The sequence below is a fragment of the Euleptes europaea genome, chromosome 3 (assembly GCF_029931775.1).
Source record: "Euleptes europaea isolate rEulEur1 chromosome 3, rEulEur1.hap1, whole genome shotgun sequence".
Classification (NCBI taxonomy): domain Eukaryota; kingdom Metazoa; phylum Chordata; class Lepidosauria; order Squamata; family Sphaerodactylidae; genus Euleptes; species Euleptes europaea.
The window spans coordinates 117873405-117885491 of NC_079314.1; the positions used below are offsets into that span (position 1 = coordinate 117873405).

General features: G+C 49.1%; 1 protein-coding gene across 1 annotated transcript in view; it reads left to right on the forward strand.

Moving 5' to 3' along the window:
• Positions 1–12087, forward strand: part of MKLN1 (muskelin 1) — a 106641-nt gene that overhangs the window by 41593 nt on the left and 52961 nt on the right. Inside the window, exons 6-7 of the mRNA XM_056846623.1 lie at positions 753–862; positions 2679–2871. Of these exons, the coding sequence (XP_056702601.1) occupies positions 753–862; positions 2679–2871 (303 nt within the window). The remainder of the gene's footprint in view (positions 1–752; positions 863–2678; positions 2872–12087) is intronic.

Sequence of the window (12087 nt, forward strand, 5' to 3'; positions counted from 1 at the left end):
TTGGGTTTTCTGTGTTCTGGCACCTCTGTTCTAGAGCAAGGCTGTGCAGTGGAATTGGGCCAGACAAGGGCAAGCCAGTATTATTGCCCTAGTAGCTTTTCTGAGAGCCAGTGTGGTGTAGTGGTTAAGAGCGGCGGACTCTAATCCTGAGAACCAAGTCCGATTCCCCACTCCTCCACATGAAGCCTGTTGGGTGACCGGGGGCCAGTCACAGTTCTCTCAGAACTCTCTCAGCCTACGTGGAGGCAAGCAATGGCAAATCACCTCTGAATGCCTCTTGCCTTGAAAACCCTACGGGTTCACCATAAGTCATAGAATCATAGAGTTGGAAGGGACCACCAAGGTCATCTAGTCCAACCCGCTGCACAATGCAGGAAATGCACTACTACCTCCCCCCCACACCCCCAGTGACCCCTACTCCATGCCCTGAAGGTGGTCAAGATGCCCTCCCTCTCATGATCTGCCTAAGGTCATAGAATCAGCATTGTTGACAGATGGCCATCTAGCCTCTGCTTAAAAACGGAAGGAGAGCTTACTAGCTGTGACTTGACAGGACTTTCCACCACACCACAGCTTCTGCTTTGTCCTGTTTAGGGTCCATTTTCTTGACTGCCCAAGCTGTGTGTAATATGTTTGATGCAATCGAGGGGTGAGGGGAGAGGCAGATAAACCTAAGCCTGCCTCCTCAGGTTTATAGAAATCCGTATCTTTGTACATGATACCCTGTTTTTCTTCTCTTTATCCTTCACCAGTTCCGCTGCTGTCATGGGGTCCCAGCTTCAACTTTAGCATCTGGTACGTTGAACTGAACGGCATCGATGATCCGGATGTGGTCCAGCCCTGCCTCAATTGGTACAGCAAGGTAGGCCTGTGTTTGAAAGTGCTAGGTGAGGAAGGGGTAATTGGCCAAATATTAAGCCTTTTAAAATAACTATTTTGTTTCCAAGATATTACGTCACATAAAGCCAATTATGTCTTTTGACTGAAAATGGATCAAGCTACCCAACTGAACCCCAATGCTCAGCCGTTGTGCGAAGCTCCCAGCATTAAAAGACATAATTGGCTTTATGTAGCATAATATATTGGAAATAAAATAGTTATTTTAAAAGGCGTAATAGTTTGAGTTGAAGCCAGCGTGGTATAGTGGTTAAGGTGTCAGACTAGGATCTGGGAAACGCAGGTTCGAATCTCTGCTCTGCCATGGAAACTAGCTGGGTGACTTTGGGCCACTCACACGCTCTCAGCCCTGACCCTGGCAAATATTTAGATGGGAGACCTCCAAGGAATGCCGGGGTCACTACGCAGAGGCAGGCAATGGCAAACCACCTTCCAACATCTCTTGCCTTAAAAACCCTACAGGGCCCCATGAACGCATGAAGCTGCCTTATACTGAATCAGACCATTGATTGGTCCATCAAGGTCAGTACTGTCTAATCTGAGTGGCAGGGCTCTTCAGGGTCTCAGGCAGAGGTCTTTCACATCACTTACTTGCCTAGTCCCTTTAACTGGAGATGCTGGGGATTGAACCTGGGATCTTCTGCATGCCAAGCAGAGGCTCTACCAATGAGCCACGACCCCTCAAGTTGACGGCAAAAAAAACCCCGTTTGACTTGCTATTGTAGGCATTATGCAAATTTCTTCTTTGAAAATGTATTTTGCTTTTCATTGGTGTTTGGGCAAATGCATTTCAGAGCAGAAGTTCTTAGATTTTTGAATGAAGACATTTTGAGTTTATAAAAATTATTAAAATCTCCTTTCCTCTATTAATCTCTAGAAAACTGCCCTTTTTCCATAAAGGCTTTGAAGATCTTAGATAGCAGCTGCAAGGAAAGGTCTTTAACTGAGACCTTGGAGAGCTGCTGCCATACTTGGCTAGGTAGACCAGGGGTGTCTAACTCAATTGTCACAAGAGCCGCATATGACATAAGTGTCACTTTATCGGGCTGGGTCATGCCTTGGCAACCCAGATCGGGGTGGGTGGGTGGGTGGCTGCCTCGGCTGGCTTATGGGCTGGATAAGAGCTCTCAGGTGGCTGGATCCGGCCCACGGGTTTTATGTTTGGCACCCCTCCCCTAGTCTGTACCTACAACCGCTAACCCACACTAGCTCTCATGGGGTGGCTGCTGCTGAACAGTAGCAAGCAGCCAGTTTTGGGTAAGTCATGCAAGTCGTGTGGTAGAATGTGGTTGCTGGTGGTCCTGGCTCCAAAGAATCCTCCCTTCAAGGCCATAAAAGCCCTGGAAAGGGCCCTACCCCTCCCTCTGCCTTTAGGGACAGAAACGAAGGGTTGAAGGCTGGTAATGTGGTTGCCTAGCTATAGTCCCTGAGGACATTCACTTCTTAAAACTACAGAGGTAGCTTCTGTTACTTGGGGGCAGGGTTTTAAGATTTCAGATTTTTCTCCGAACCTGGGGCATTTTCCAGGTTCTGTTCCCAGTCCCAGTGTCTGGATTTGAGTATCCACAGATTCGATCAGGTTGAGAGGTAGATCTACTGATGATAGGATTTTGATATTAGTTTATTGTCATTGGGGAAGGCACGTTTTCAGAGCCAAAGAGCTTTGATCTTCCAGTTGTCCAGACCTTGTTCCCCAATATTCCCCAGGAATATTGAAGTGTTTAGAATTTGGCAGGGAGACTTACGATGCTATTCTCATTGGCTTTCATGTGTTCCAGTAGTACCGTGAACAGGAAGCCATCCGCCTCTGCCTGAAGCACTTTCGCCAGCACAACTACACGGAAGCGTTTGAGTCCCTGCAGAAGAAAACCAGGATTGCACTGGAGCACCCCATGCTGACTGACCTGCATGACAAACTCGTTCTGAAGGGGGATTTCAACGCCTGCGAGGAGTTGATAGAGAAAGCCGTGAGCGGTAAGGGTGGATGGGAAGCCAGACGGGTATTGGCATGCCAGGGTGGGTCTTTGAGGAGCGGTTGGCCCTCCTTGTTTGGGGGAGTCGTGGCCAAAGGATGGGCGTTTTGCCAGTGCTTGGTGATCCTTGGTTTTGATTACTCACCGTCTTGGTAAGTTGCTAACAGACCTCATTCGGACGATTGGCGCTGCCGTTTTGCTGCGTATTGCCACATTACTTTAAAATGTGGTGTTGAAGGAGAGGGTTACGGATACCGTGGACTGCCAAAACCACAAATCAGTGGGTTATAGATCAAATCAAGCCTGAACTGACCCTTGAAGCTAAAATGACTAAACTGAGGCTGTCGTACTTTGGTCACATTGTGAGAAGACGAGTCACTGGGAAAGACAGTCATGCTAGGAAAAGTTGAGGGCAGAGGGAAAAGAGGAAGACCCAACAAGAGATGGATTGACTCAATAAAGGAAGCCAGGGCCCTCAATTTGCAAGTTCTGAGCAAGGCTGTCAAAGATAGGACATTTTGGAGGACATTGATTCATAGGGTCGCCATGAGTCAGAGGCGACTTGACGACACTTAACACAGGTACATTGGAGCCTGAATTTTATTCATTCATCTGTTTATTTAAAGTACAATGAAAGCTTTGTTAGCAGCATCCAGTTAACTGAAGAAGAAGAAGAGTTGGTTTTTTGCCCCGCTTTACTCTACTGTAAGGAGTCTCAAACCAGCTTCCAAACGCCTTCCCTTCCCCTCCCCACAACAGACACCTTGTGAGGTAGGTGGGGCTGAGAGAGCTCCAAGAGAGCTGTGACTTGGCCAGGGTCACCCGGCAAGCTTCATGTGTAGCTGTGCAGAGGAAGGCGATGGCAATCTGGCCTCTGGTAGTCTCTTGCCTCGGAAACCCCATAGGGGGTCGCCATAAGTTGGCTGCGACTTGGCAACACCTTACACACACGCACACACGGGAATCTGACAGCCTATTTGCACAATTTTCATGTGCCCCCTGTCCGTGCAGCGTAACATACCGTATGTGGTTTCTACATTGCACGATTTTTGCTGCTGTTCCCCTTCAAAAAAAAAAAAGACTCGTGTGGGATATAACATACACACATATATTTATGATTTGTGTCATGCGTTAGTGATGCTGTGGGTATGGTTGGGTGTAAGCATTCAAGCTCCCCTGTTGCACACGTGCAGAGGGCCTGTTGTGGAAATTGTGCAGACTGATTTCATAATCTTTCCCTTTCGTCTTTGGCAGTGTGCGTGTTGTGGAAAGGGTCGAAGGTACGCCATGCCGAAACACTTAATCCGGTGAATAAAAGCGTAGCGATCCCTTTCATCAGGAATGTCTCTGGGCAGAAGAATCCTGCTTCCGTGTTTGTGGAATTACCGGTGGTAGTGATGGGTGACTCTCGTCTCTGGCTGTGATCCAGACAGAGTTAAGCATGCCTAAACTCATTGAAACCAGGGGCTTTCTTGCATTTGTAATTCAGTCCTGTGGTGCAGACTCTATGGAGCTCCAGTAATGAGTGTTTTCGTCACCCGTGATAAATGGTCAGCGTAGGGAAGAGCCTGGGTTAGAAAACCGGAGTGGGCTTCCAGACAAATGTGCTCAGCTTGCCATGGAGTGAACTTAGAATCATAGAATCATAGAGTTGGAAGGGACCACCAGGGTCATCTAGTCCAACCCCCTGCACAATGCAGGAATTTCACAGCTATCTCCCCCACACACTCCCAGTGACCCCTACTCCATGCCCAGAAGATGGCCAAGGTGCCCTCCCTCTCATGAACTGCCTAAGGTCATAGAATCAGCATTGCTGACAGATGGCCATCTAGCCTCTGCTTAAAAACCTCCAGGGAAGGAGCGCTCACCACCTCCTGAGGAAGCCTGTTCCACTGAGGAACCGCTCTAACTGTTAGAAAATTCTTCCTAATGTCTATACAGAAACTCTTTTGATTTAATTTCAACCTGTTGGTTCTGGTCCGACCTTCTGGGGCAACAGAAAACGACTCGGCACCATCCTCTATGTGACAGCCCTTTAAGTACTTGAAGATAGTTATCATGTCCCCTCTCAGACTTCTCCTCTTCAGGCTAAACATACCCAGCTCCTTCAATTCTTTTTTTCCCACAGGTGTGTCCCTCGGCTGCCTAAGCTCAAATAACTATTGAGGTAGCCGTTTACCAACTGGTAGACTTGGGCAGCTAAGGCATTCGTGTCGCAGGGGTGTCGAACTCATTCTTTATGGGAGGGGTGCGGATGCAACACAAATGTCACTTGGCAGGACTGGGCACGCCTCACCAGCCCAGATCCAGCGTTGGGGGTGCGGCTGCCGTGGCTGGCAAACCCATGGCGAGCTTGCCAGCCCAGATCAAGAGGGGAGTTGTGGCTGCCTCGCAGGCCGGGTAACAGCTCTCAAGGGGCCAGATCCAACCCGCGGGCCGTATGTTTGGCACTTCTGTTCTAGCGGCTTGTTTCCTTGAGGACTCTTGCAGGATTAGACTCTTAGGGCTGTTTAGCTTGGAAAGAAGGTGGCTAAGGGGAGACATGATAGAGGTCTATGAAATTATGCATGGTAAGGAGAGAGTGGACAGGGAGAAGCTTTTCTCCCTCTCATAATACTAGAACGCGGGGTCATCTGCGGAAGCTGGAGGGTGAGAGATTTAAATCGGAAGTATTTCTTCTTACAATGCATAGTTAAACTGTGCAACTCCCTGCCCCAGGATGTGGTGATGGCTGCCAACTTGGAAGGCTTTAAGAGGGGAGTGGACAAGTTCATGGAGGAGAGGGGTATTCATGGCTACTAGTTAAAATGAATACTAGTCATGGTGTATACCTATTCTCACCAGGATCAGAGGAGCATGCCTGTTATATTAGGTGTTGTGGAACACAGGCAGGATGCTGCTGCAGTCGCCTTGTTTGTGGGCTTCCTAGAGGCAGCCGGTTGGCCACTGTAGAAAAAGACTGCTGGACTTGATGGGACTGGGTCCGATCCAGCATGGCCTTTCTTATGTGCTTGTACCCCAAGTACCAATTTCCACATTAGCTCTGACCCACACGACTTCACAAGTGGTTTGGACTTTCCTTCCTCCCCCCCCCCCCCCCGCTGGCTTAAATACACCCTAGAAATGAAGCTGTCAGGAATACAAAAGCGTTGTGTTTGCACAGATGTTTTGGAGGTGAGCCTGGCTTTCCATTTGAGGCTCTATGCATCTCAATTTGTCATAGCTTTCGTTTGTTTTAGGGAGATGAAGAAAGGGTAGGGAATGAAGGGTGGATGCTTATCATGCCCGTAGCTGTTCCGTCTCAATTCCTCGCATGGAACCTCGATGTCCCTTCATCCTGCGTTGCCAGAGAACATCTTTGAGCGTCCCTTGGCCGCTGGCCGCCTGTTCCTCTTCTCCCCTCCGCCCCCACGGCCTCTTCTGAAATTCTCAGAAAATGTGCAAATGGAAACTCGGGCAGCTGCCGGACTTCCTCTCGGAAATAAAAGACGGCTTCCCCGAATCTCAGCTGTTTTGCAGCCATAGCTTAAATACCTCATGTTTGGATCTGTTCCTGGAACTTCCAGGCAGTTTATAACGCCGGCTGGCAAGCAAGTTCGTAGCAGTATAATAGAAATACCGACGGCGGGGTTACTTCAGTGGTGTGGCTTGAAAGGCCTCCGAAAGCGCAGGCGTCTGCCGGAGAGCTCAGTATGAATTGTCATGCTAATCTTGCGAAAATCTACACTTGTAAATTAGTGGAAATGCCCCCCTCCGCATCCTTTTCCCAGCGCCTACACATTTGTTGAGAATGATCTGACACCAGCTGATTCGGATGCAATGTTTTTCTTCTTTCCAGGAGATCATGTGGGACACTGTCCTCCGAATGACCGATCTCCTGGCGTTATTAGCGGGGATCATTTAGGATGACTGGGCAGGAAGTTAGTATCCTGGTTTTAGATCCTTCCCCTCAAGGCCTGAATGGACTTCTTCTGTGATATCATAGGCCATTTATGCACGGGGAGGTTTTGCCTTGGATTTGCTGCTCTCTAGATGCACATTTTTCTCAAAACTCTGCATGGGTGCTTATTTTTGAGTTTTGGGCATTCAGATGGGGAAAATGAGTCTCTAGACTTGGAAAGGAATCTTCTAGGCTAGCAGGTCCCAACCAACAAGACCAAATTTATCTGGCGTTGGGACTCACTTAAAAGATCAGAGCATGCACAAAGCGATAACATTGTAAAAGCCCAGGACCCACTTCCGCAGGCTTCATGACCCTCTTTTGGGTTTGGACCCACAGGTTGGGAAATGCTGTTCTAGGTCATTAGTTCATCTCCCTGCCAACTGCAGGAAATCCAATGCTTGGAGAATTCCTGAGATCAGCTTTATATAGTAAACGGAGATCAGTACTGTTGGGGAAATCCAACATTCTGTGCCCAAACAAGCTGAATTCTCTGACCTGTATAAGTAATGGAAATTGCTCAAAAAAGACCCAGTGCCTTCTCTTTCGTGTACCGCTACAAGCCATGGCAAGGGGTGGAAGCTATCCGATGCACTTAGTGCCTGGCAGGCTTGTTCAGCTGCTTCTGGGATTTCAGTAGGCACTGGTTGCGTGCTTTCAAGAACATCTAGACATTCACAAGGGCTAGAAATTCTTCAACGATAATGAAAGCAGTTCCCAGAGTCACATTCTATTCGGAATTATGGACTGTGCTTGGCCTGAATAGACTTTATCCATCCAACAGCCGCTCTGCAGTGGCAGGTCCAGCCCTTGAATGAATGGCTTAACCGAGAAGAGTGTTTTCCCCAGCTTGGTGTAGTGGTTAAAGAGTGGCGGACTCTAATCTGGAGAACCGGGTTCGAATTCCCTGCTCCTCCACATGAAGCCTGCTGGGTGAACTTGAACCAGTCACATTTCCCTCCAAACTCTCAGCCTCACCTACCTCACAAGGTGCCTGTTGTGAGGTGGGAAGAGAAGGTGATTGTAAACTGCTTTGAGACTTCTTAAAGGTAGAGAAAAGCAGGGTATAAAAACCAACTCTTCTTCTTTCTCCTCCTCCTCCTCCATCATTCAGGTAGCTCAGGGTGCCTCATCAGGTCCCTAGCTTCCACACACACCCCTTCTGGGAGAGCTGCCCCAGCCTCGAACCGTCAGTCTCTTGTATGGGCAGGGTTTGGGCGTCTCTGAGCTCTCTGGACATCTGTCTTTTTTGAGGGTTTTTTTGGGGGTGGCGGGGGTGGAGAAACAGCCATAAAAGCCTCCCTGAAAGCGGCATTTCCTTGGAATTGGAAGTCAAAGGCTGCTTCTGGAGAAAACATGACCAGTCTCTGTGGACTGTGCGCAAGCCGTAAGCAGTATGTGATGCCGTCTTTGGAAAGATTCCCGCCACCTGTTCGTGATTGCAGCCTCTCATAGGCAGACCGCTCATGTTTTGTCTGTTTAGGGCATCCCATAATAATTTGCTGGGGTCACTCTCATAGAATCATAGAGTTGGAAGGGGTCACCGGGGTCCTCTAGTCCAACCCCCTGCACAGTGCAGGAAATTCCAAACTACCTCCCCCCCCCACACACACCCAGTGACCCCCAGTGCCCAGAAGATGGCCAGGATGCCCTCCCTCTCATGAACTGTAGAGGAGCATCTCATTTTGTCCTCTAAATCGGATTGGATCAGCTGCCTGCTCTTTTCAAAGCAGGGATTCACCCTTAAGTCCAGCGCGGTATAGTGGTTAAGAGCAACGGAATTCCAGCTCATCTCCAGACTACAGAGGTCAGTTTCTCTTGGAAAAAATGGATGCTTTGGAGGGTGGACTCAATGGCGTTGAACCCCACTGAGGTCCCTGTCCTCCCCAGGTTTAGTCCCCAAACTTCCAAGAGTTTCCCAACTTGGATCTGGCAAACCTGCCCTCTTTCCTGTCAGCCCTACCTGGGCTGTTGCAGCTTGGGAAAGCTATGCGGGATGCGTTCCTTGTTGTGTTCCTTGGCTGAATTGAGTTCCTGCGGGCCTTTAGAAATTAGTTTCCCCTCGGGTGCTTTGGGGCTGCAGGAAAGTGAATTGGGGTCCAGATTCCGGGGCCCAACTGGTTAAAAGCGTTGCATGTCACTCAAGCCTTAGTCCACGTGGGCTCTGGAGACACGGTGCTACAAACCGGGGTGGGGTGGGGTCTGAGACCTTGTTTCTAAAATCCAAATCGATTTGGATTTTATTATTCCATTGCAAATGGTCAACAAACCTTAACCCAACCTAGCCTTGGTCCTCCTGGGTGGTATAGGGGTTAATAGCGGTGGTTAGGAGTAGTGGAGTCTAATCTGGAGGACCGGGTTTGATCCCCTGCTCCTCCACATGAGCTGCAGACTCTAATCTGGTGAACCAGGTTGCCCACTCCTCCACACGAAGCCTCCTGGGTGACCTTGGGCCAGTCACAGTTCTCTCAGGACTCTCTCAGCCCCACCTAACTCACAAATTGTCTGTTGTGGGGAGGGGAAGGGAAGGAGATTGTAAACCGGCTTGAGTCTCCTTAAAAGGTAGAGAAAATCAGAGTGTAAAAACCAACTGCTCCTCCTCTTCCTCCTCCTCTTCTTCGTCCTCCTCCTCCTCTTCTTCTCCCCTTGCATACCAGCTTGGTATAGTGGTTAAGAGTGGTAGTTTGGAGCGGTGGACTCTGATCTGGAGAGCCGGGTTTGATTCCCCACTCCTCCACATGAGTGGTGGATGCTAATCTGGTGAACTGGGTTGGCTTCCCCACTCCTCCACATGAAGGCAGCTGGGTGACCTTGGGCTAGTCATAGCTCTCTTAGAGCTCTCTCAACCTCACCTACCTCACAGGGTGTCTGTTGTGTGGAGGGGAAGGTGATTGTAAGCTGGTTTGATTCTTCCTTAAGTGGTAGAGAAAGTTGGCATATAAAAACGAACTCTTCTTCTTCCTCTTCTTCTGCTGTGCTTTGTTAAGGCATCTTGCTCGAGCAGTTCGGCTACCTTGGTGAAAAGCATGAGGAATGCAAAGGGAGCGGTCAGGTTCTTCTTCTCTCTACCAGATTCAGCCGACTCTACCCGCCCGCCCGTCCCACCGCCCCCCCTTCCTTCCCAAATGTCATCTTGCTGGTGGTTCAGCTTTCAAAACAAGCCTTTGTTGGTTTGTAATGCAAGGAGAATTGAAGCGGCTGCCAACAGAGAGATGTTTCTGGGAAGGAGCCTGGACAAACTCCAGACCAGTGTCCCGTGCAGAGAAGGCCGGTGTTAAAAGGAAGCTGTAAAAACCCGGCAGACGGGAGGAAAGCATGGGGTGCTGCACACAGGGGGTGTCGAGCGGTGGCCCCGAGCCCAGCTGTGGCACTTCCAGTTTTTAGGTTTAGCAAGGGGAGCCCCTTTATAGGTGGTCTGCAAACATAAAATACAAAAGGTTTGAGATTCTGAAGCAGCGTCTTCTTCCGAGCAAGTTCAAGGTTTCAACTTGGCCATTGTGTAAGCACTTCTGGAGCTTGAATGGCGTGTTGTCCTGCAGCTTCTGTGGTTTTATTCTCCCCCCACCCCATTTTTCTACTTGGTGGTAGTTCCCGACCACAAATTTTGCCTTCTGGAATGTATGTGTGTGAGACTCCTTTTCAATCTCTTACCACTTTCCCAGAGTCTTTAAGTAGAAGAAGAAGAGTTGGTTTTTTATACCCCGCTTTTTCTCTTATCTTTAAGCAAAGTGGCTTACAATCACCTTCTCTTCCCCCCCCCCCAAACAGGCACCTTGTGAGGTAGGTGGAGCTGAGAGTGTTCGGAGAAAACTGTGACTAGCCCAAGGTCACTCAGCTGGCTTCGTGTGTAGGAGTGGGGAAACCGACCTGGTTCACCAGATTAGAGTCAGCCGCTCATGTGGAGGAGTGGGGAATCGAACTCGGATTAGAGTCCGCCACTCTTAACCACTACCCCACACTGACTCCTGCTTCACCCAGCTCACATAAAGGCTGTAGACTAATCATCCTTCTTTTAATGTCATGGGCCTTCCATTGATCAGACCATGTGGCTGCACATGGCCAAAACATGGGTTTCTTTCAAAATAGACCTATAGCACAAGCTAGCAAAACATCTCCCCCCCTTTCTCTCTTTCTCTCGTTCTTTCGTTCGTTCGTTCTTTCTCCCTCCCTCCCCCTCCTCTTCTCCCACTGCCTTCCTCCCTTACGGAGCTCAAGGTAGCTTATGATATAAATAAAATGCATAACATATCCATAAAAAATGCACAAAACCAAAATTTAAAAACACGTTTTAGGATTGTTTTCATCAGATGCAGTCCTAAGTAAAACCAGCTGCCTGCTGGAGATTGAAAGCAAGGGGGCCAGGCACACCTCCCCGAGGAGGTTGTCACATAATTGTGGGGCTGACACTGAAAAGGCCATCTCTTGTGTACCCACCAAACATGCTTCTCTTGTCGATGAAATGATTGATGGGAGTAAGGTGTGGAGGTGCTGTGTAAATGATGATGATGAGAACGGGAATAGATGTGTGTGTGTTGGCAGAGGGAGTTTAGACTTCATTATTCTGAAGATTTGTCTTCTGTGGGTCCCTCCAGCCCATGATCCTTCAATGATTGTTGACACTCCCTATTTTGATCTAGAGCAGGGGTGTCGAACTCAATTGTTACAAGGGCCGGATATGACATAAACGTCACTTGGTCGGGCCGGGCCATTCCTCCCAAGCCCAGATCGAGAATGGGGGGATGGCTACCTTGGCTTGCTCGCGGGCCGGATAAGAGCTCTCAAGGGGGCGGATCCAGCCCACAGGCCTTATGTTTGACACTCCTGATCTAGAGAGAGGCCATGGCAAACAAGCTCTTCCTTCTCTCTTGCCGTGAAAGACCCATGCTGGGGTTGACGTGAGTCATCTGCGATTTGACAGTATACACACATTTTGATCTATTCTTTGGATGTCCCCCCCCCCCCTTAATCAGAGTGTATTGAAATGCCTTGGTCATGTGGCTGGTGCGCGAGCATTACATGGGCACGCTTCCTGCTAAGAGCAGGCTGGAACGGGAGAGATCTGAAGCTCTGTGAGGGTTGTTTCCCTCTTTTCGGCTGTGTCAGTACTAATCTAAACATGCCTCTGATGGGACTAGGAGAAAATCTGTCTGTCTGTCTGTCTATCTACACATGAAGCTGCCTTCTACTGCCATGGAATACAGGCAGGACAATGCTGCTGCAGTCGTCTTGTTTGTGGACTTCCTAGAGTCACCTGGTTGGCCACTGTGTGAACAGACT